General features: G+C 45.1%; 1 protein-coding gene across 1 annotated transcript in view; it reads left to right on the top strand.

The window, feature by feature from the left end:
• Nucleotides 1–25538, top strand: part of LOC137320639 (F-box/LRR-repeat protein 20-like) — a 77171-nt gene that overhangs the window by 32392 nt on the left and 19241 nt on the right. The window contains exons 4-6 of the mRNA XM_067982320.1: nucleotides 14807–14996; nucleotides 18055–18182; nucleotides 23727–23843. Of these exons, the coding sequence (XP_067838421.1) occupies nucleotides 14807–14996; nucleotides 18055–18182; nucleotides 23727–23843 (435 nt within the window). The remainder of the gene's footprint in view (nucleotides 1–14806; nucleotides 14997–18054; nucleotides 18183–23726; nucleotides 23844–25538) is intronic.

Raw genomic sequence — 25538 nt, 5'->3', positions numbered from 1 at the left:
GCCTGGCACCGGGTAGGCAACATAGCCTTCAGGACACATGCTCCTGGCTGCAGAGAACAGTGTCTATCCCCCTAACTATACTGTCGCCCACTACAACCACCTTCCTTTTTACTCCCCCCACTTGAACGATGTCCTGTACTATGGTGCCGTGGTCAGTTTGCTCATCCTCCTCGCAGTCCCTGCACTTGTCCACAAGGATTGCAAGAATCTCAAATCTATTGCACATTACTCCTCACACCCATTTAACGCTCATCCTTAACTTACCTGCACTTCCTCAGCACTGCCTCACCTCCCCATTAGTCATCCCACCACTACCACTCAACCCAATCTTCATACAATGTCATGACTCTGTCTCATACTCACTCTCTGATGCATCTCTTTCATGGTCAGCCGCACATAAACCAATGCATTCATCGGTTGGCCATGTCACCATCACTCACTCACATGTCTGTACTTTCTCCCCCTACAGGAGAAGAGAGCCCAGAATGCACGGGAGAGGGCCGCAACAGATCGCCGTCCTCTCAGACGCGGAACAAGAGGCGCTGGAGCTGAGCTGCACTCTTGAGTGCCTGTCTGGTGACAGAACTTTAACATTCAGCACACACAATATGAATTCATGTTAACATGCCCCGCCATCTTCAGCACCTCAGTATGCTCATCGCAACATGACACATCTGTGTCGATGCTTAATATTGCCTTCTCTTACAGGGCCTTCAGCGACCGCTGTGACGGCAGAAGGCAATTCCTCAGAGGAACCTGCCGGCCTACGAGGGTGCACCATAAAAACTGAGTGAACCATCCACCAGCGCAGATACACACACCTCGGTGGGTCCCAATCCGCAGTTAGTTGGGGTCGCACGTGGTGAGTTAACACACACGTGTGAGCACGAGCAGACACTGGTGGCAGGGGCAGCTGTGGAGAGTCCGCATCGGTGTGAGCACTCCTCTCCAGGCTCTGCTCAGCTGGACACAGATGCTGAACCCTGGGGGTCATCCCTTAAAAGGAGAATGATCGAGAGGCAGCAACACATTTGCGAGGTGCTGGAACAGGTGCCACGCGCACTCTCCACAATCGCGCAGAGGATGGAAGAGTCCAACTCCTGCATGAGTGGAATGGTGGCACAGGTACAGGAGAGAATCTCTGAATTACTGTCACCGGGGCATGAGAGCATCTCTGAGATAGTGTCACAGGGACTTGAGAGCATCTCTGAGATAGTGTCGCGGGTAAGTGCAGGAATGTCTGCTATGGAGGGAAGGCTAGCCTCCATTGAGCTTCAAGGAGCTTCAAGCACGGCTCACAAATGAGTCCATTCAGGCCCTGACAACGGTCTTTCGGACTCAGGGTGAACAACATTCTGCCGCCTTAAACAGGCAGGCAGATACTCTAGCACTGGCCTTACAAGGCTTCACACATGTCCTCCAAACTGTCGTCCAGCAGAGTGGTAGGAGTGGTGTGGGGACACCACTCAAAGCGCTTCCACGTCTCACCTGTTGCCCCCCCTCTCAACCAGTACCCGCAATGCTGCCTCCTCTCCAGGTGGCCGAGTCTGCCCCTGCACAGGTACAAGTGGAGCAGTCTTTGGAGGGGCCCTCAGGGGCACCAAAACCCAGAGGGCGTAGGCCCAAAGTATCTAATCGGTCAGGGCATGAACAAGAGCAAACTGCCACTACCTCTGCTGCAGCCACAGGGGATGCACCACGTAGGAGTAGTCGGAAATGAAAGGCGAAGGTTTTGTAAGCACAAAGGGGATGCACAAGGGTGTTTGACAGTTGGTCATGTTTTTTTATTTATGTTTGCTTTCTGTTAAACTCACATTAAATATTATTATTGTCACCACTACTGGCCATTCTTGACTGGCTTCTGTAATAAGGCCCTTTCATGAGGTTCACCATGAACGTTGACACTTGATCCCACCCATTTGGTCACTCTACAGTGGGTGTATGTGTAGTTGCTGTTTTGTGCAGGGAGGGGTGGAGGGGCTATTGTGGGCACTGCTCTATCCAGGTGGTGAGGACTGGACTCTTCACTGATGTTAGGAGAACCATTCACATATCAGTGACTCGCTGGCCTCAGGAGCAGCCAGATGAGCTGCTGTTCTGCCCGTGCGTTGCTCCTGCTCCTCCTCCTCCTCCTCAATGTGGGTGGCAAATATGAATGGGGCTTCTCAAGCGGCACCCCTCTCTGTTGTGCCATGTTGTCCCCGAGGAGCCAGCCCTTACGGGTGTTTGATGCGTTGGATTCCCAGAGGATGAAGGAATCATAGAATCATAGAAGTTACAACATGGAAACAGGCCCTTCGGCCCAACATGTCCATGTCGCCCAGTTTATACCACTAAGCTAGTCCCAATTGCCTGCACTTGGCCCATATCCCTCTATACCCATCTTCCCCATGTAACTGTCCAAATGCTTTTTAAAAGACAAAATTGTACCCGCCTCTACTACTGCCTCTGGCAGCTCGTTCCAGACACTCACCACCCTTTGAGTGAAAAAATTGCCCCTCTGGATCCTTTTGTATCTCTCCCCTCTCACCTTAAATCTGTGCCCCCTCGTTATAGACTCCCCTACCTTTGGGAAAAGATTTTGACTATCGACCTTATCTATGCCCCTCATTATTTTATAGACTTCTATAAGATCACCCCTTAATCATGGCAACTGCCAGGGTATCTGGCGCACACGTGAAGAAATCTCTTGCGGTGGTCACAAACGAGCTGAGTGTTGATGGAGTGATAGCCTTTCCTGTTGAAGAACAGTCCTGGCTCATGTGGAGGTGCTCATATTGCTATATGGGTGCAATTGATTACACCCTGCACCCATGGGAAGCCAGCCATAGCATGGAATCACACTGCCCTCTCCGTCTGGATGAGGTCGTCCATGGGGAAGTTGACGTAGTGCGAGGTCCTGTGAAACAAGCCGTTGGCAACGTGCCTTATGCACTTGTTCGCAGACCACTGAGAGACCTTGGCGATGTCCCCGGTAGCACCCTGGAATGATTAAGAAGCGAAGAAGTTGAGGGCAGTGGTGACTTTGACAGTGACAGGTAAGGAAATGCTGCTCGGCCCAGCCAGGAGCAGCTCGGCATGAAGGAGGCTGCAGATGTCTGCGACTACCTTGCAACTGACTCTGAGCCTCTGTATGCACTGCTCCTCAGAGAGGTGCAGGAAGCTGAGCCTCGGCCTGTAGACCCTGTTGCGAGGGTAGTGCCTCCTGCAACGTCGCTGTCTCTGTTGTTGCCCTCTGTGCTCTTGTGCAGGTGCCTGTGGTGCAGCACTGTGTTGTGGAGCTCCATGTCGTGGAGGTGGACGCCATGCCTGGCGAGGCTGGTGATGTTGCTCATCCTTGGATGTAGTGGTGAATGCATTAATGGCGCCCCCCCATCCTGATGGTGAGAGTTTGAGGGGGTCCGCAAAGTAGTTAAATATTTTGAATAGCAGAGTTTTGGGTGGAAAGTGAGAATTTTGAGTGAAAACACAATAGTCTTGCAGCCAAAAATTTGTCTGAAGTGACAGAGTGCCCTGCTGCAATAAATGACTTTTTTTTATTCGTTCATGGGATGTGGGCATCGCTGGTAAGGCCAACATTTATTGCCCATCAATAATTGCCCTTGAGAAGATGGTGGTGAGCCGCCTTCTTGAACCGCTGCAGTCTGTGTGGTGACGGTTCTCCCACAGTGGTGTTGGGTAGGGAGTTCTAGGATTTTGACCCAGTGCGATGAAGGAACGGCGATATATTTCCAAGTCGGGATGGTGTGTGACTTGGAGGGGAATGTGCAGGTGGTGTCATTCCCATGTGCATGCTGCCTTTGTCCTTCTGGGTGGTAGAGGTCGCGGGTTTGGGAGGTGCTGTCGAAGAAGCCTTGGTGAGTTGCTGCAGTGCATCCTGTGGATGGTACACACTGCAGCCACGGTGCGCTGGTGGTGAAGGGAGTGAATACTTAGGGTGGTGGATAGGGTGCCAATCAAGTGGGCTGCTTTGTCCTGGATGGTGTGGAGCTTTTTGAGTGTTGTTGGATCTGCACTCATCCAGGCAAGTGGAGAGTATTCCATTACATTCCTGACCTGTGCCTTGTAGATGGTGGAAAGGCTTTGGGGAGTCAGGAGATGAGTTACTCGCCACAGACTACCCAGCGTCTGACCTGCTCTTGTAGCCACAGTATTTATATGGCTGGTCCAGTTAAGTTTCTGGTCAATGGTGACCCCCAGGATGTTGATGGTGGGGGATTCGGCGATGGTAATGCTGTTAAATGTCAAGGGGAGGTGGTTAGACTCTCTCTTGTTGGAGATGTTCATTGCCTGGCATTTGTCTGGCGCGAATGTTACTTGCCATGTATCAGCCCAAGCCTTAATGTTGTCCAGGTCTTGCTGCATGCAGGCACAGACTGCTTCATTATCTGAGGGGTTGCGAACGGAACTAAACACTGTGCAATCATCAGCGAACATCCCCATTTCTGACCTTATGATGGAGGGAAGGTCATTGATGAAGCATCTTAAGATGGTTGGGCCTAGGACACAGCCCTGAAAAACTCCTGCAGCAATGTCCTGGGGCTGAGATGATTGGCCTTTAACAACCACTACCATCTTCCTTTGTGCCAGGTATGACCCCCTGATTCCCATTGACTTCAATTTTACTAGGGCTTCTTGGTGCCACAATCGATCAAATGCTGCCTTGATGTCAAGGGCAGTCACTCTCACCTCACCTCTGGAATTCAGCTCTTTTGTCCATCTTTGGACCAAGGCTGTAATGAGGTCTGGAGCCGAGTGGTCCTGGCGGAACCCAAACTGAGCATCGGTGAGCAAGTTATTGGTGAGTAAGTGCCACTTGATAGCATTGTCGACAACACCTTCCATCACTTTGCTAATGATCGAGAGTAGACTGATGGGGTGATAATTGGCCGGATTGGATTTGACCTGCTTTTTGTGGACAGGACATACCTGGGCAATTTTTGCACATTGTCAGGTAGATGCCAGTGTTGTAGCTGTACTGGCACAGTTTGTCTAGAGGTGTGGCTAGTTCTGGAGCACAAGTCTTCAGCACATCAGCTGGGATGTTTTTGGGGCCCATAACCTTTACTGTATCCAGTGCACTCAGCCATTTCTTGATATCACGTGGAGTGAATCGAATTGGCTGAAGACTGGCTTCTGTGATGGTGGGGATATCGGGAGGAGGCTGAGATGGATCATCCACTCGGCACTTCTGGCTGAAGATTGTTGCAAACACTTCAGCCTTGTCTTTTGCACTCACGTGCTGGACTCTGCCATCATTGAGGATGGGGATGTTTACAGAGCCTCCTCCTCCCGTTAATTGTTTAATTGTCCACCACCATTCACGACTGGATGTGGCAGGACTGCAGAGCCACCTCTCAAATTCTCTCCACCTCTCAAATCAGCATTTGCATCTCCCACCGGCTGCTGGCTGAAACACGTCTGTTGCAACAGCATGGGAAACATGCTGAGGATGTTTCAAAATCACACCCCTGCCAAAATGTCGAGCCAATCAAGTAGTTCAAGTACCTTAACTATCGGAGAAACTATGCAAATGATCCCAGCCGCATTCGGGAGGCGCGCGCACAAGGATGCGTCACTGGGGACCCCGGAAGCCGGTGGGTTGGAGCCGGGCTCCGAACCTGCTCAGGAGTTCAGTGATTTTCGGAGCCCCCCCCCTGCCTCCCCGGCCCCCAATGCACCTGCTCCTTCACCCGAAAATCGACCCCTTTATGTTTTGGAGGGAATGGTCTATATAAATCAAAAATATAAACATTACTGGGCTGAGGAGTTAGTCTGCCCATTGGCAGCACCACCTGTGACAGCTATTTACATTTGTTTCTGACAGCAATGTTGCCTCCAGGGAGCCTTGGAAAGCCACATCCTGCGGTGTATCTTCCCTCCGATGAAGGCAGAAGTGCTGCATTATTTATATTGCAGGGCTACTTTCCATGGATAGACTGCTGTTGGCAGCAGGGCTATAATATAAAGGTGGCATGAGTGGGCGGTTACAGCAGCATTTAAAAAAAAATTCTCAGGATGTGGGTGAAGCAAAGTCACATGTTTTCTCCATCCTTCATGCTCTGAGAAGGAGTTGGCAGACCTTCTTCTTAAACCACTGCAGTCCTTGTAGTGATGGTACTCCCATGCTTGTCAGCTGTGGCTCAGTAGGTAGCACTCTCGAGAGTGTGGGTTCAAATACAACTCCAGAGACTTGAGCACAAAGTCTAGGCTGACGCTCCAGTGTAGTACTGAGCGAGTGCTGTACTGTCAGAGGTGCATGAGATGTTAAACTGAGGCCCCGTCTGCCCTCTCAGCTGGATGTTAAAGATCCCATAACACTATCTCAAAGAAGAGCAGGGGCGTTCTCTCCAGTGTCCTGGCCAATATTTACCCCTCAACCAACATCACTAAAAAACAGATTATCTGGTCATTATCACATTGCTGTTTGTGGGAGCTTGCTGTACGCATATTGGCTGCTGCGTTTCCTACATTACAACAGTGATTGTACTTTATTGTCTGTGAAGCGCTTTGGGATGTCCTGAGGTCATGAAAGGTGCTATAGAAATGCAAGTCTTTCTTTAATTGTAAACAATTTTACAACACCAAGTTATAGTCCAGCAATTTTATTTTAAATTCACAAGCTTTCGGAGGCTCCGAAAGCTTGTGAATTTAAAATAAAATTGCTGGACTATAACTTGGTGTTGTAAAATTGTTTACAACAGTCTTTAAGTAGGGAATTCCAGGATATTGATCAAACTACAATGAAAGAACAGCAATATATGTCCAAATAAAGATGGTATGTGACTCGGAAGAGAAGTTGGAGGTGATGGTGATGGTGTTCCCAAAACATTGCTGCTTTTGTCCTTCTTGGTGGTAGATGTCGCAGGGAAAGATGTACTGTAGAAGTAATCTTAGCAAGTTGCTGTATTGCTGCTGTAGATCATACAAACAGCAGCCACAGTACATTAGTGATGGTGCATTTTGAGTCAAGTGGCAGGGGCGCAGATCAAGTGAACTGCTCTGTCCTATTGAGCTTCTTGAGTGTTGATGCACTAGTCCAGGCAAGGGGCATTGATATCAAGAATTTTTGGGATGTAAGCTAGAAAATCGAGTATGCAAACAACAATGGTTTTTAAAAACTGTTTGTGCAGATGCCTTTTTTTAAACAATCCATAAGGATGATGCTGGGTTGCCCCAGTGTCAACAAAAAAAACAAATTTACACATGCCTCCCTTTTTAAGGGATACAACTAATAAAGGAACTTTAATATAAATGTACTAGAAACAAAACAAAAGGAAACTTATAAAGCTAAATCATTTTTATTGCTTCTGTCGATAAGACACTCCATTCCTTGCAGTGCCCACCGATCGTGAAAGGCCTCAAGCCTATCGGTGGACACCTCATGCTCCCACTCCAGGGCCACCCGGGCATGGATAAGACCGCAGAAGAGAGGCAGGCAGCCAGAGCAACCCCACCCCCATGGGCCGTGTCCATCCTGGACCTTGGCCAGGTCTAGGAACAGACCCTTATGAAGGTCCTCCGACTTGCCTGCCCCACTTCGCACCAGGTGATCAAAGATCAGGTGTGTCGGGCTAAAGTGAAGACAAAAATTGAGGAGCAGCCACCTGAAGATTTCTGTAGGGTTTGTCACTACACAGTCCAAACACCGGTCTCTACCGGTGTCAAAGGGTTGTTGAACTGTAAACGGTAAATTTTGGAAAAGAAATACACGTACAAATCGCTTTAAGACTAAACACAATTTTATTTAAATGATTGGTACAGGTTCGTATAACCTTTTCACAGTAGAGAGTGGTCATTGAGTTTACCGGGTGATCAATCTGCTGCGCTCAAAGCTGTTGCTTCTTCTTTGATGTTGTAACTCTTTGATTGCAGTCATAGTAAGAGTCTGAGCTTTTGCCGTGAAGTCTCTTTTTATGTTGTTTCAGAACAAGGTGATGTAGAATAGGGGAAGGTATCATTCGTCCAAATGCCTCTCTTGTTAGGCTTCGACCACCTGCAGACCTCAATGATTGACAGTTTAGGCTTTGATCAATAGCGTACCTCGATGATTGACAGTTAAGTCAATTAAAACGAGATGCCATGATCTCATATGGCAGACAATTGGTCTTCAATGTGTCATGTTGGTGCTTCACAGTTCTATTGTCTAATCATTCTGTGTTGGAGACTTGACTACCTTCATAGTCTCTTGATGGCCTGGTGTGATGTTATAGTCTTATGGTCTGTGGCCCCTTTATCTCATCAATGTTTTTTACACGTCAAAAACCTGTTAGCGGACTTCTGGTAGTTTCTGTTTGCAGTTTTTAAATTGATTGTCCAAATGTTCAAATGTAGCCTTGAAAAGCTATCTACCAGTTTCTGCCCCTCCATTGTTCCGGCTAGTCTCTAGTATTAACACATCTCAGAAGAAAATTGGATCCCTTCTAGACACTACGTGGATTAGGGCCAAGTTGTCTGCCTTCATTGTACTGGCTAAGTTTCAATGTTTTTACAAGCCAAAAGCTTGTTCTGCAGGTTTAAGGGACAAAGTTGACCCTTTCCCCGAATGTCTAACGTTACGAATTCACAATATCAAAAAGGGTCTTAACCCTTGTCTTACAGTGTCTTCAGTGTACAAACATGCAAGAATGTCCAACCCCATGGTGCACAAAGGCTCTCAATTCTCACATTTCCTCCTCAAGTGCATTGATGAATTCTTCGATCGATGTAATTCTGCGTTGATTTGACCATTCTCCACCTGCGTTTCTTACATAATGCATATACTGTTTGAACATACAGAGTTACAATGATGATATGCACAATATACTTCAATCACAGTTTGCTAGTGGCTTAATCATGTCTTGTTCGATAGCGTTCACAGGGAAATGATTAGTACCCATGTTCACCCATTAATACTACCTAACGTGGCACCTTTCTTCAGCCTTTGTTTGTTCCCACACTCTCCCCTGGGTTTGATCACATTCCTGTTCAAAACAGGTTTACTGTGGCATTTTCAGGGTCTTCATGTTCTATTTGGATTTAAAATCCCTCTTTCATTAAACTTATTGATTCCTTATCCTTCACCTTCTGGGTTAATTTCTTCACCAGTTTCTGTATTTTCCAAAACATACACCACATACCTTAATAATACTTGGATAATGGACACCATGATGAAACATTAGAGAGGAGAAACAAGGTGGACAGAGGACTGGGAGGGACAAGTAGCACGAGAGTAAAGAACAGTTCAGAAATAGGAGGGATCAGACAGGGGGCAAATAAATGTGAGGCAATCTAAAATGAGTTTGTAGTGCATGTGCGTAAACACATGTAGTGTGGTAAATAAAGTTGGTGAGCTGCAGGCTCAAGTCGCCACATGGGACTATGATATAGTGGCAATAACAGAGACTTGGCTCAAAGAAGGTGGGGATTGGGAACTTAATATTCCTGGCTACAAGATATTCAGGAAAGAAAGGGAAGGAAAGAAAGGTGGGGGGAGGGTGGCGGTATTGATCAAAGAAACTATTATAGCACTGGAAAGGGATGATGTAGGTGAGAGGTCAAAGACAGAATATATTTGGTTAGAATTAAGGAATAATGGAGGAGCTATTACGCCACTGGGTGTATACTATAGGCCACCAAATAGTGGGAAGGAGATAGAGGATCAAATTTGCTGGCAAATTACAGAAAGATGTAGAGTAGTGATAATGGGGTACTTCAATTATCCTAATATAGACTAGGACAGTAAAAGTGTAAAGGGCAAAGAGGGGAGGAATTCCTGAATGCGTTAAAGAGAACTTTCTGGAATAGTGTGTTTCTAGCCCAACCAGGAAGGAAACAGTGCTGGATCTAGATCTGGGGAATGAAATGGGGCAGGTGGAGCATGTTTCAGTGGGGGAGCATTTGGGGAACAGTGAACATAATATCATTAACATGGTAGGTACATCACAGGAGGAGGCCATTTGGCCTATCATGCCTGTGCCGGCTCTTTGACAGAGCTATCCAATTAGTCCCATTCCCCTGCTCTTTCCCCATAGCCCTGTAAATTTTTTTCCCTTCAAGTATTCATCCAATTCCCTTTTGAAAGTTACTATTGAATCTGCTTCCACCACCCTTTCAGGCAATGCAGTCCAGGCCATTACAACTCGCTGCATGATAAAGATGATTCCTCATGTCGCCTCTGGCTCTTGTGCCGATCACCTTAAATCTGTTGCCTCTGGTTACCGACCCATCTGCCGCTGGAAACAGTTTCTCCTTGTTTACTCTGTCATTTATGATTTTGAACACCTCTATCAAATCTCCCCTTAACCTTCACTGTTCTTAGGAGAACAACCCCAGCCTCTCCAGTCTCTCCACATAACTGAAGTCCCTCATCCCTGGTACCATTCTAGTAAATCTCTCTGCACCCTCGCTAAGGCCTTGACATCCTTCCTAAAGTGTGGTGCCCAGAATTGAACACAATACTCCAGCTGAGGCCTAACCAGTGTTTTATTAAGGTTTAGCATAACTTCCTTGCTTTTGTACCCTATCCCTCTATTAATAAAGTCCAGGATCCCATATGCTTTTTTAACAGCCTTCTCAACTTGTCCTGCCACCCTCAAAGATTTGTGAATGTGCACCCCCAGGTCTCTCTGTTCCTGCACCCCCCTTAAAGTTGTACCATTTAGTTTATATTGTCTCTCCTCATTCTTCCTACCAAAATGCATCACTTCACACTTCTCTGCTTTAAATTTCATTAATTTTTTTAATTACAATTAAGTTTAGAATAGTTATGGAAAAGGACAAGGAACAATCAAATGTGAAAATGCTTAACTGGAGGAGGGCAAATTTCAGAGCGTTAAAAGGGGATCTTGCCCAGGTGGATTGGAATCAAAAATTGGAAGGCAAAACAGTAATTGAACAATGGGAGGCCTTCAAGGAGGAGTTGGTTCGTGTACAGAGTAGACACTTCCCTACGAGGGGGAAAGGGAGGGCATCCAAAGCTAGAGCTCCCTGGATAACTAAAGATTGAGATTAAAATGAAACAGAAAAAGGAGGCTTATGACAAATGTAAGGTTCATGATACAGTAGAGAACCAGACTGAATACAAAAAGTACAGAGGAGATCTAAAAGGGGAAATAAGAGGGGCAAAGAGAGAGCATGAGAATAGCGGCTAACATAAAAAGGAACTCAAAATTCTTTTATAAACATATAAATAGTGAAAGGGTAGTCAAAGGAAGGGTGACCGATTAGGGACAAAAAAGATCATCTTGTGGAGACAGAGGGCATGGCTGAGGCACTAAATGAATACTTCGCATCCGTCATCACTAAAAAAGAGGATGGTGCCATTGTAGCAGTTAAGGAGGAGGTAGTAGTGTTATTGGATAGGATAAAAATAGATAAAGAGGAAGTACTTAAAAGATTGGCAGTAATCAAAGTAGAAAAGTCACCCGGTCCAGATGGGATGCATCCTAGGTTATTGGGGGAAGTAAAGGTGGAAATTGCGGAGGCTCTGGCCACAATCTTCCAATCCTCCTTAAATGTGGGGATGGTGCCAGAGGACTGGAGGTTCGCAAATGTTACACACCTGTTCAAAAAAGGGGAGAGTGATGAACCTGGCAATTACAGGCCCGTCAGCCTAACGTTGGTGGTGGGGAAACTTTTAGAGACAATAATCTGGGCCAAAATTAATTGGCACTTGGAAAAGTTTGGGCTAATAAATGAAAATCAGCACAGATTTGTTAAAGAAAAAGTGTGCTTGACTAACTTGATTGAGTTCTTTAATGAAGTAACAGAGAGGCTGGATGAGGGTAGTGCGGTTGATGTTGTGTATATGAACTTTCAAAAGGCATTTGATAAAGTACCACATAATAGACTTGTTCGCAAAATTGAAGCCCATGGGATTAAAGGGACAGAGGAAGTGTGGATACAAGATTGGCTAGGGGACAGAAAGCAGAGAATAGTGATATGAACATAGGAACAGGAGTAGGCCATTCAGCCCCTCGTGCCTGCTCCGCCATTTGATAAGATCATGGCTGATCTGTGATCTAACTCCATATACCGGCCTTTGGCCCATATCCCTTAATACCTTTGGTTGCCAAAAAGCTATCTATGATGAATGGTTGTTTTTCAAACTGGAGGGAAGTATAAAGTGATGTTCCCCAGGCATCAGTATTAGGATATATATCTCTTTGATATATATTAGACTTAGGTATACAGGATATAATTTAAAAGTTTGCAGATGAAACAAAACTTGGAAATGTAGTAAACAATGTGGAGGGTAGTAACAGACTTCAGGAGGACAAAGACAGACTGGTGAAATGGGCAGACACATAGCAGATGAAATTTAATGCAGAGAAGTGCGAAGTGATGCATTTTGGTAGGAAAAATGAGGAGAGGCAATATAAACTAAATGGTACAATTTTAAAGGGGGTGCAGGAACAGGGATACCTGGGGATGTACGTACACGAGTCTTTGAAAGTGGCAGGACAAGTTGAAAAGGCTGTTAAAAAGGCATATGGAATCCTTGACTTTATAAATTGAGGCATAGAATATAAAAGCACGGAAGTTATGCTAAACCTATATAAAACACTGGTTAGGCCTCAGTTGGAGTATTGTGTTCAATTCTGGGCACCGCACTTTAGGAAGGATATCAAGGCCTTAGAGAGGGTGCAGAAGAGATTTACTAGAATGGTACCAGGGATGAGGGACTTCAGTTATGTGGAAAGACTGGAGAAGTTGGTGTTGGTCTACTTAGAACAGAGAAGGTTAAGGGACGATTTAATAGAGGTGTTCAAAGTCACGAATAGATAGAGTAAATTGATAGAGTAAACAAGGAGAAACTGTTTCCAGTGGCGGAAGGGTCAGTAACCAGAGGACACAGATTTAAGGTGATCTGCAAAAGAGCCAGCAGCAACATGAGGAAACATTTTTCTACGCAGCGAGTTGTAATGATCTGGAATGCATTGCCTGAAAGAGTGTTGGAAGCAGATTCAATCGTAACTTTCCAAAGGGAATTGGATAAATACTTGAAGGGAAAAAATTTACAGGGTTATGGGGAAAGAGCAGGGGAATAATTGGATAGCTCTTTTAAAGAGCCGGCACAGGCACAATGGGCCAAATGACCTCCTCCTGTGCTGTACCTACTATGATACTATGAATTAAAATGCATGTGAAGTCAAGCGGGTCCAAGGTGATTCCCCGGCATTATACGTAGTCTCCCACCATTTGTGATCTCCCAGCACATGTATTGCTTTTTCTGTGTTCTCTTGTCTTGTTACATATCTTTTACAAGATGCTTCTGTGAAGTCTTCATGCGTTTTATAATGGACTTGCTGATTGTAAATGTGTATCTGAAGTACCAGTATTTGTAACTGTGCACCAGACTCCAAAGGAGATTTAGTTTGGCTATTGAAATATTTAAAAGTAGCACATTTTGTGATAGGTTACTTCCAATTTTTTTGAAGTTGTCTTATTACAGTCTCATTGTTGTGAAAACACTCAAAAGTAGGAATATTTGTTACAAAAGAAAATGAGCCTGCTACCTATCAATCTGTGTTTAGAGTTAAATAAACTCTTAACTCTTGAAAAATTGGAAGATTTTTCAAGTTCTGAGAAAATAATCACGAGAAATCGATCAGATGATTTTGGAAATATTGTTCTGCAGTACACAAATTAAACTAGATGTGGAATATCTTTGTTTATGGTATATCTGGTGAAACATCAGCTAGCCCTGACATTCATTCCTTTTAGACCAGGTCCATAATTTGTAGCCCAAAATGAATCAAGATGTCCAAGTTATGTGTATCATCCTCATTTTTGAAAAAGGCAGCTAGGACCTGTCAACACTTGCATTTTGGGGATAGAACAAAATTCTGCAATGGAAGGTCAATTCTCAAAGTGCCTTTCATGATATATTAAAAGTTCTCAATTCTACTTCAATCTCTCCCATAATTTAGAAAGGCTTCATTATGTACTAGGCCTGCCAGCCTTCTAGGTTCAAAAAGAAATGGCTGCATTCAGCAACAGAAGTTGCATTGATGTAATACCTTGGTGAATATGATCTTGAAAATTAGGAATTTCCAACACCTTTTCTGAAAGTTTATGAAAAATTAATTTTCATCTGAAGGTATAATAATGCACCATGGCAAACCTTCCCCATCATTTTCACTACCACCAGTGATTTAAATAACTGCAAAAGCTGCATAATCTAGCTTTTTCAGAACAAAATGAGTTTTATGATCCGCTCCATATCCTATAGATGTTGGGATCCGTCTTACTTAAAATGGTGGCAGAGTGCCACAAGTTCCTAAGAGTATGGAAAAGAAGACAATTCCCACTCTTTGACAGTCACCTATTGACTAGAAGATAGAGTTAACCGGATACACAGTAAGACGTCTTTCAAATATGACACTAAGTGGAAAGGTCTATGATGAAGACAAAATCCCAAAACAAAAGACATGTTTACCCCACAAGTTAACAATCGATCTCAAAGGCTTTTAGAAATTCAGTTCCAGCAGAGACTAAAAGTCGTGACTACTGACATTTAAAGGTAGATTTATGAAATGAATGAATGGAAAATAGTGGAGAGTGCACTTGCAATTTCCAGATATGCGCTCCTGGCAGGCAAGCCTCTCTGCTGGAGCATGATTTTATAAAATCAGCTCTTGATTGCTTTTCCTCATGTTTTAAATATTACGCAAATAATGTTAGCCGGTCACTGACTTCGGCCTTTTTGTGCATGTAGCACTTAGCTATTATAGAAGAGCAGGAAGGGCCAAACTCGCATCACTTTCATTAAAAGCCCTTTATCGCTACAAGACCTAATTATTATCTTTGTTTTCTCACTCAGTCTGAGAGAGCTGGAAGTATTTGGATGTCATGCACTAAGCGCACACTGTTTGAGCTACATGGCACGGGAGTGCCCAAACCTGCAGAACCTGAACATTGGCAGACTTCCGAAGATTACAACCGCTTGTCTGATACAGATGGTGACCTGCTTGAAAAATCTAACTGTTTTGAACTTATCAGGACTGAATGCGGTAAGACTAGAAAAAAATCTGGTGCATAGACAAGTTGAAAATTGAGACATCAGGGCCTAGAAATTCGGCCACGCAGCGCCCGTTTTTTGGGTGCTAAAGGGCCTCCTAAGCCTCCAATATGATGGGCAGGAAGCACACACTCATTACGAGCTGGAAGTGTGCCACCTGCCACATTGGTAAAGGCCAATAAATTGGCATGCAGTACCCACGCCTGAAGCAGGTGTTGGGCATTTGCATATGCAAATAAGGGGCCTAACGCCTGTTTGAAGCCCTCACAGCAAGATTGGTTTGCCCTGAGGCAAACTAGGTCGACATGCGGCCTAACAGGTAGCCCTTTAAACGACCGCCTGTTAGGCCAAACCAACAAGGTAAGTGTTTAAGTATACTTACCTGAATGTGGAGCCAGAAGGAGCAGGAGTGCTCCTCCCGATCCCACATTAAAAGAACGCGGGCATCTCTCACACCACCACCGATCACACACCACTCCCCCTCCACCCCCAACCCCAGCCACTGCTGCCTCCCCCCCCAGACACCACTCCCCGACCGCCCACCCTCCCCGACTCAATTGCCTACCCTTCCAGACCTGATCACCCACCTTTCTGCACTTACCTGAGGGCTGCTGCTAGCGTTGCAACGACCTGTACTTCAATTATGCTTCGCTGGCAGCTAGGCGCAACTCGCCGGCTCCATGGAAATGAGGTCCAAGGCCCAATATCGGGGGCACCTCAGGCCTCACCATTCAGTCAGAGGGACTGAATCTTGTGTCCCTGTGTGCTTGAATTTCCATGCCCAGGGCTCTTCCCATGTCATAGTTGGTTAATTTGCTGCTGATTCATACAGACTAGGAAGGTACTAGGTTCAATCCCTGGTCAATGTTGACTTAGCTACTTTGATGTGTGTCATTCTGAAAAATAAACATATATGTTTTCTTACATAGGAACAGTGACTGCACTTCAAAAAAAGTAATTCATTGTGTGAAATGTATTTAGATGTTTCAGCATAATGCATTATACAATAATCATTTTGTTATATATAAATGAATTTCCAATAGGTGACACTCATTTTGATCAGAAACCCCACTCCCATCTTTTTCTCTAAAGTTGCAGTACTTCTGTATGTATAGTAAGTTTATCCCCTATAGAAGTCCTGGGTATTATTTTTTTGAAGCAGTCACATTTACAGAGCTCCTCTAGAATGCCGTCCATCCTCCATTTCAGCAGTGACTGACAGAGTCCAAGAGCACATTATGGGGGAGATTTTCAACTCATGGCTGCCCACTTCTTGCCTAATAAACAGGCAGGCAGCAGTTGAAAATTGGGGTGGGTGGGGTGCCTCGGCCACCCCATTGAGGCCCAAGGCCTGCCTGATGCAATTTTCAGGTGAGCCTGTAAATGGACGAGGAAGCCACACACCTGAAACAGGCGTACGGCTGCGTAGATATGTAAATAAGGGCCATATGCCGATTGTAGGAGTCCAATTACAAATTTCAGTTGCAAATGGGCAGAGCATGCACATTCCTCCAAGTTGTACTAGGTGTTGAATGGACCAACCAATGGTCCTTAAAGGGCCTGCTGGAGGTCGCTCAAAAAAGGGCCCAGGGTGGGAGCCGGATGATTTCCTGGGCCTCTCAACGTTGGCATTGGACGGAAGGTGCGGCCACTCCACCGACTTCGTGCCCATTTCAGGTGGAAGTCGAATTTCCCTCCTTGTATTTCCTAACATCTGTGCCAGTATGTTTCGAGTGCATCTGGCACATGACTGGTTGTCCACAGCCAAATCTGGCTTGACCATCTTGAGCAATACAGTGCCTTCCTCTCCACAGCTGAGTCCTCCAGGAGGGTTGGAATGGTCCCACACATCAGTTCTTCACAATGAGTACCTGCCTCCCTCCATTTTCACTTCCAACACCAAGTGTGAGGAGCTTATGGACGTTTTTGTGGATGGAAAATAAAGTGGGGCTGCATATCAGGCATACTACCAGTTACGGTTATTGGCTTAGTACAAAGAGGAGAAGATTCAATTCTCTCTTAACTCTCAATTCGCTTTATTCACGCCATTAGATCATATACATATAGCTTATATGTCTGGTTAGATATAGACATGCAGTTTGCACCAGGTTATACAGTTTTGTACCCAAACTAGGATCTAAATGCTGTATGTCTGGTTAGATATAGACATGCAGTTTGCACCAGGTTATACAGTTTTATACCCAAACTAGGATCTAAATGCACACCCACTAGGTTTCTCTGACACTCCCTGAGTGGTCACAGAATATAAAGGATAATACCTGAAAAGGAGAGCTGACGCTGGCCAGGCGTTCCGTTCTCTCTCTCTCTCGACGTCGTCTCTACGTCCCTGATGTAGGTTCTTCCACTTCCGCGATGGTTGGTCTCCGGAGTCTTCGCTCTGGCTCCACGCCCCAGATTCTTCATTCTTATTCCGAATCTTATCTCTTCAAGCTGTGCTGTCTCTCTCTCCCGTTGGTTTAGGCTTGCTTGCCTAGTCTGTGTCTTCTCCTCATTGGCTCTGTCCCAAGGACTTAGGTAGCATTACCTCATTACTCCTTTTCTAAATAAGGATTTGTGTCTTATCACATCTCCTTTGTCTTTCACAAAACTTAGCTAATTCAAACCGGTTCCAGCCAGCTCAGGCCAGCGACTGAACTCAGGTTACTTCAGTTCAAAAGTTGCTTTTGCCTGTGTGTCAGCAGCTGGGAATCTCAGGTTACTTTAGCCCCTGGCCAACACTATCCACTGCACCCCATATTCCAATATGCGCTCATGGCAGGAATGCTCTGTTCCAGGAGGGCAAAATTGAAAATTATCCATTTTACAGAGAGATTTGTGCTGAAATGATGCTGCACATGTCTGTTTTGATTTGATACTGGTTGTCCGTCGAAGAGTACTAAACACTGTTAGTGCATTGATTCTTGGAATGTGTATTTCAAAAATTATTTTGAAGCTGTTTGAAATACCACGGTAAGGTACTCACTACACCCTGCAAACCAAATGAGTGGAAATAAGGGCCTGAATGGGATGCCATTTTGTTGTTTTTGTAGGTTCATGATCGTGTGGTGCATCACATTGTTAGACAGTGCCCAAAAATGGACCGCCTCACTCTCAGCTCCTGCCCTCAGCTGACGGATGTCAGCCTATTTGAAATAGGCACCTACTTGCCCACCATAAGGTAAGAAGCCAAAGAAAAGCTATTGATAATCAATAGTTATGATCCACTGGAGCTCTTGTGCGCCTTACCTTAGATAGGCAGGATATGGCTTCACAACTGTGATTTTCCATTGAGCATCTTACTGATCTCAGCCATAAGAAGATATCAAGCAGAGGCCAAATGTTTGCCCAAAGGGAATGAAGGAAAATCAGAGGTTCACTGACTACAGACCTCTCTTGATCATGTCCTAGAGGCCACTATGTGGGATCATATGTTTTCCCATACTCTTGACTAGGAAAGGTGCATACTGCAAGGTGGGGGAGGGAAGAAAGAATTGGGAAAGAATTTACAAAAAAACTATGTTGGCATTTTTCTATATGTTTTCCTGGTATAAAAGCAAATGTACAATAACCATTCTTCAATTGGGAAGCCAAACCAAAACAAAACCCAGCATCTGTTTCAATAAGGATCCTACCTGAAATGTTAACATATCTTTTTGTGCTGTTACTACAATGAACTGCTTAACTATCCCAATGTCTTTACATGTATCCAACCTCACATGCAGTGATTTTAAAAATATTGGTAATTTTAACAAAAATCAATTGCTTTATAATACCTCAGCAATTTCCCTTCTAAAAGCTATAGCTTAGAAATGACTTAGAAGTGATCTTACTAAGTTGCCTGCTCCTTTGCCCACTTTTTAAATGCATTTAAAATAAACGGGTTAATAAAATTGTGGACAAAGAAATGTTGTACAAACATGTAAGGGTTCATCAACTAATATCACCAAATGTAGTTTCTGGACTTACATAAGCGTCACTAAACTTTTGTATATTCTTATCCTCTTGTTTGTTTTTTCCAACAGATGCCGGAGAATTAAATATAAATGATCTAGATTAATGTCTTTTTCTATTTTGCCAACTAGATTTAAACAAGTTAACTTCATGAGAATAGCTGACTTTATGTAAATAGAGTAATTGGCATGGAATTTCCCGGAGCTGCTCCCACTCTGCTGCAATAAATATACATGTGTAAATGGGGTTTCTGCCGCACTTCCAATGAAGTTATGGGGCTCGATTTTCCATAGAAGTAGCGGGTGCATTGGGGGCGGGGGGGGGGGGGGGGGCTCCAAAAAACAGGGAAATCCAGTTCGGGTTCGGAGCCTAGCTCCAACCCGCAGACTTCCGGGTTCCTCAGTGTTCCGAATGTGGAAATCCAACCAGCAATTAAAGCCGGCGGGATAATCATTTACACAGTTGTTGAGGTAGTTTAAGTACTTGAAATACTTAATATTCTCCACATATTGGTAGGGGTGCGATTTTGAAGCACCCTCAACGTGTTTCCTGTGTTGTGGGAAACACTCCATGTTGCAACAGACGTGTTTCAGCCAGCAGCCAGTGGGAGATTCAAATGCTTATTTAACAGATGGGGAGAAAAGGTCACTTATTGCAGCAGGGCTCTCTGTTATTTCAGACAAAGTTTTGGCTGCATGTTCTTTGTGTTTGCACTGAAAATTCTTACTTTCCACCCAAAATTGTGCTGTTCAAACATATTTAACTACTTTGTGGACCCCCTCAAACTTACATTGTCAGGATTGGGGGGGCGCCATGGCTGCATTCACCACTTCATCTGAGGATGAGCAACATCACCATCCTCGCCAGGCACGGTGTCCACCTCCACCACGTGGAACTCCACAACACAGTGCTGCACCACAGGCACCTGCACAAAAGCACGGAGGGCAACAAAAGAGAGGAGCACCACTTGAGGAGGCCCCATTGACATCTGCCACCCACAATGGGGAGGAGGAAGAGGAGGAGGAGGAGGAGGAGCAGGACCAAGAGCAGCAGGTCACCTGGCTGCTCGTGAGGTCAGGCAGTCACTGATATGTGAACGGTTCTCCTAACATTTCACACCACCTGGATAGAGCAGTGCCCACTCCAACACCCCAACCACCCCTCCCTGCACAAAACAGGCCTGCAACTACACATACACCCACTGTAGAATGACCCAATCGGTTGCATCAAGTGTCGCCATTCATGGTGAATCTCATGAAAGGGCCCTATTAAAGACGCCAGAATGAGCTTCAAGCACGGCTCACAAATGAGGCCTGAATGGACTCATTTGTGAGCTATACTTGACGCTCAATAGAGGCTAGCCTTCTCTCCATCGCAGACATTCCCGCACTTACCTGTGACAGTATCTCAGAGAGTTGCTCACATCCCTGTGACACTATCTCAGAGATGCCCTCAAGCCCCTGTGACAGTATCTCAGGGAGTTGCTCATATCTCTGTGACACTGTCTCAGAGATTCCCTCCCGTACCTTGCCACCATTCCACTCCTGCAGGAGTTGGACTCCTCCATCCTCTGCGCTAATGTGGAGAGTGCGCGTGGCACCTGTTCCAGCACTTCGCAAATGCGCTGCTGTCCCTTGATCATTCTCCTTTTAAAGGATGGCCCCCAGGGTTCAGCATCTGCGTCCAGCTGAGCAGAGCCTGGAGGGGAGTGCTCCCACCAACGCGGACTCTCCACAGCTGCCTCTGCCACCAGTATCTGCTCGTGCTCACATGTGTGCGGTAACTCACCAGGTGCCAACCTAACTAACTGAGGACTAGGACCCACCGAGGTGTGAGTATCTGCGCTGATGGATGGCTCACTCAGATGTGACTGTGTCCTCTGAGGAATCGCCCTCTCCCGTCACTGGTCGCTGAAGACCCTGTAAGAGAACAGAAGGCAATATTAAGCGTGATCACAGATGTGTCATGTTGCGATGAGCATACTGAGGTGCTGAAGATGGCGGGGCATGTTAACATGAATTCACATTGTGTGTGCTGAAGTTATGTCACCAGATGTTTGTCGGATGCCAGTCTCGGCGTCCCCGATGGACTGGCATTCAAGGGTTTGGCTGAGCTCCAGTGCCTCCTGCTCCACGTCTGTGAGGACGACGATTTGTTGCGGCCCCCCTCTGGTCCTCGCCCTCTCCCATGCATTCTGGGCTCTCTTCTCCTATAAGGGGGGAAAGTACAGAAGCGTGAGTGAGTGATGGTGACGTGGCCAACCTATGAATGCATTGGTTTGGGTGCGGCTGACCGTGAAAGAGATGCATCAGAAGGTGAGTATGAGACAGAGCCATGACATTGTATAAGGATTGGGTTGAGTGGTAGTGGTGGGGTGAGTAATGGGGAGGTAGGAAGTGCAGGTAAGTTGGGGATAAGCCTTAAGTGGGTGTGGGGACTGATGTGATAGAGAAGTGTTGGCAGTGCAGAATGAGTTGGGGGGTGGGGGTGGTGATATGGAAGATGGAATGTAGGAGAATCAGTAAGTGTACTCACTTTGGCTGACCTAGTTAGGTTATTGAAGCGCTTCCTGCACTGGATCCTGGTGCAGGAGATGTTGCTGCTGCTGGTGACATCCTCTGCTACCTCGAGCCAGGCCTTCTTGGTGGCAGAGGCAGACCACTTCCTCCCGTCCGCCGGGTAGAACACATCCCTCCTCCTCCTCACCCCATCCAGTAGCACCTGGAGTGTGGCATCGCTGAATCTTGAAGCAGCCTTTCCCCTGTTCTGCTTCATTGTAGTGTGTGGGTGTTTGTTCCAGGAGCAGCCATTGGAGGACTGCCCCTTTAAGTAGAGCTCCTCCAGCTGACAGCCTGTGATGCGGGTGCACAGCCCGCCCGCTGTGCAGCTTTCGGACAGCAAACCTGGAAGCCACGTTAAGTGGCTCCAATTGACTCGCGATCGCTTGCAAAATGGGAATTTTTTATTGGGCGGGTTACCCATGTGCCAAATCGCCCCCCGCCCTGCTGCCATCCCGCTTCCACGCTAATATCGGGGCCATGATGACAGAGTGGGAGCAGCTCCGAGGAAATTCTGGACCATTGATTCTATTTACATAAAGCCAACAAATTTGAAACAGTAAAAGCAAATATATACACAGCATTTGTTAGTCATCTTCCTCTGCTCATATTTAAAATTTCCTGCTTTTTGTGCACTATTGTTAGGCTATATTTTTAATTCCTATAACTCACAGAATGACTGTGTATACCTGTGCAATGCTGAAAATGCCATAAGATAATGTTATGTACACACAATGTGGGTGCCATGGAAACTAATATGAATATAGTTTAAACTAAACCTAAGAGTAAACAGAAAAAAACCCACAAGGAACTTGATGAAAAATCCCAAGTGACTTGCACGACCTGAATTATTGCTGAATATTAGAATTGCTGTTTAGATTTCCCTAAAGCAGTATTTTCCAAGGCAATCGCAGGGGTGCAGAGTGTCATTGAGGTGGGCGAGGATCGTCTGACATCACCTGCTTGAAGCAAATTTCGCCAAATTTTTCAAGGCACAATTTGGAGGGAGAAAATGAGATTGCAACAATATCTCCTTCTTTGGCTTGGTGTCTATTTATTTTGATTATGCCTCTGTAAAGTACTTTGGGACGTTTTACAATGTTACTGGCAATATGTAAATGCTAATTGTTGTTGTTGTAGCAAGTACAATCCTAGTTAAAGGATGCACTTTCTTTTAAATTAGATCCCGTGCAGAATTTTGTAACTTATGGGGAGGCTTTGCCTGCAGCGTGTACCTGGTGCATATAAAATGGGTTCATCGGGGATCCTGGGGCCTGGGCTGTTTAAAAAGGTTTCTTAAAACTACATTAATGTTGCACAATTGTTAGGTAGAGTGAATGGATAGCTCTAAGAAGAGTTAATCTTCTAGGTTATCTACTGCAATCATGGCTGCTTAGCCACCCGAGAATCCTCCAAACGGCAAAGGAGCAGCTCAGCCTAGATGCCTCAGAATCTGTTTGCTAAACCTGGGCTTCCATCTCCACCCTCAAGGCAAATGTATCATGCAGCATATGCACAACAAAAGAGTATGCGTAAAGTGCAATTGTTGTGTACATGGCTTCAAACAGTACCTCATAGAGAGTGCGGCAGTTACAAAATCAGGAATTGTGTGGCCTCACAAGAAATGTGAGCAAAGTTGAAGATTACAGTTATCTGCACCTTCATCCTGATACCAGCAAAGGTTTTCTTCGTTTGGAGCCTAGTACGAGGGACCTAAGTGGCTTAATTGGCCCTTCACTCAAGTGTGCTGCAGATCAAACTCTCTGGAAAAGCTTTTCTTGTGTCAGTAGCCTATTCAAATTAGGGGACAAGACTCCCTTTGGAAAATTGAACATAGCTTTAGCTCCAGAGCCACCTTAACACCATCATTGTCATTTTTTTGAAGATCAGGGTTTATATCACTCACTTACTTTTGATCGGTTTATAGTTGCAGGGTCTTGGAAGTAAAGGCTGAGTAATAATACATAGGTGTCAGGAATAATTGAAGTCACAAATCCACAATTGTTGCAGATGAAGGAAAGAATTGATTAATGCACTTTGAAGTCTGATTCCTGACTAAAAAAGAAAAGAAGAAAAAGCTCCTGCTGCCTTAGGGCAGTAATCAATATATTTTTTAGTGAGATAAAAGACCCTGGTTAGAAAACTGTGTGGTCACTCTGCTGTGTACATTCAGTTTCATCTCCCTAAGAGGTTCTTTTGTTTCCTGTCAACAGACACCTTGATGTCAGTGGCTGTAAGAAAGTGACAGATACAGGGGTGCAGGCTTTAGCCATGAGCTGCCACAAACTACAATATCTCGACCTCAGCTCCACAGCAGCTGGTAAATGGGGGTAAGTGCTCAGGTCATGATCAGACTTTTGCTGTGTGCTATATGTTTCTCCCTCTGTTTTCCTTAAATATTTCTCTGTAAATACAGTAGCCTGGAAATTACAGTGTGATATTATGCTTAACACATACGTATGAAATTCCCATGTCTGCTATTTTAACAGAAACATTGACTGGTTCATTTTAAATGGGTTAACATCTGCATTAAAATAGAAAACAAAGGAATTTCATACAAACACATTAAGCGTGTATACTATTTTATCCAGGGTTATGGTGTATAACACTTATAATATTCACACTGCAGAATTATCAATTGGGACATCACAAGGCAGATTTTCCCCTTATTGCGTTTGGGTGCAGTGTTTAGAGGAAAATTAGGCAGGGAGGATCGCACATGCAATGCAGTGTACCTAATCTCCATCCAGGTGATCCTTTACTCTCAAGCACAGGAATTACAAACAGGAAATGCGATGGTCAGTATGTTTTATAATCCTGTAATATCAGGTGCTAGAGAGCACGAAGACTTTGTCCTTTGATACTTATCAGTGCTGTGTTTGTCTACTGGGTGGGACATTATATTTTGGGGATCGAGGAAGCATTAGTAATAAATTAAAGCCCTTATTTCAGACATGCCTGCAAGCAGTTCAATTGGGCAGAGATTTCTCTGTTTCTCCAATGGACAAAGTGAAGCACATAAGGGGCTCTCTTCAGGATTGAATGCTACAGAACCCCCCAGGCAACAAAAATAGCAGCAATCACTAACTAACATGAATGCCATTATCAACATACCACATCTTTGCATGCATTCAGCGTACAGTAATCATCCGTCTAATGTAGTTGCATGTGCATGTCATCACATACGCTGTGAGTTGCATGCTGGCACTTGGATATCACTATTTATCAAGATGACAACTGCAGCCTCTCACTTCATCTACCTGGGACTTTCCTGATTTGTTTGGCTCAAGACCAAACCAGCTATTAAACTATCACGAGAGCTCAGGAGACCAATTTTCATCATGCTACTGCCCCATTGTACATGTAAACTGACTTACTGCTGGAAATCCGCCCATTCTTGGCCTTACCTCACTTTAGGTGGCCAGTGCCCTAATCAGAAAAAGTCAGAAACTTCATAAGAATATGCTAATTGGGTCAACTGGCATTGTCAGGCTCCGGAATGCCATTTTCGTGTCAATCAGCACTGCCGCCACAACTTCCGCAACCATCCCATAAACCATGGGCAATACAGGCAGCCTTTACAGCGTTATTTAAGGGGATGCTCACCTCATGCATTACAGCACTCCAAAAGTACTTAATCCGCTGGAAAATGCTTTGGGACGTCCTGAGGTTATGAAAGGTACTAGATAAATGCAGGTCTTTCTTTTCTTTCTTTCCTCTCATTTAAAACACTGCAAAGGTTTGGGAGACATTCTGCTGGTAGTTTATAATGGTTTTTGGCTACTTATATGATTTTAAAATGGTTGAGGTGGCTGTACAACTTTCTAAAATCTTAAGCAGCTTCTGGCAGCGCACTTTCTTTTACATGGGAATCCTTCTGGAAATTCCACTCTGGCTAGAGGAAGAGGAATAAACAGCAACAGGAGGAAGGACCAAATAGAACTGCAGCTACAGGATGTCCAGATAGAAGGAGATGGATATTTGGACACTAAGGGAATCAAGGGATATGGGGATAGGGCGGGAAG

This window comes from Heptranchias perlo, chromosome 4 (assembly GCF_035084215.1).
Source record: "Heptranchias perlo isolate sHepPer1 chromosome 4, sHepPer1.hap1, whole genome shotgun sequence".
Lineage (NCBI taxonomy): Eukaryota > Metazoa > Chordata > Chondrichthyes > Hexanchiformes > Hexanchidae > Heptranchias > Heptranchias perlo.
Note: the sequence above shows the minus strand (reverse complement) of the source record. Positions and strands in the feature narration are given on the sequence as shown.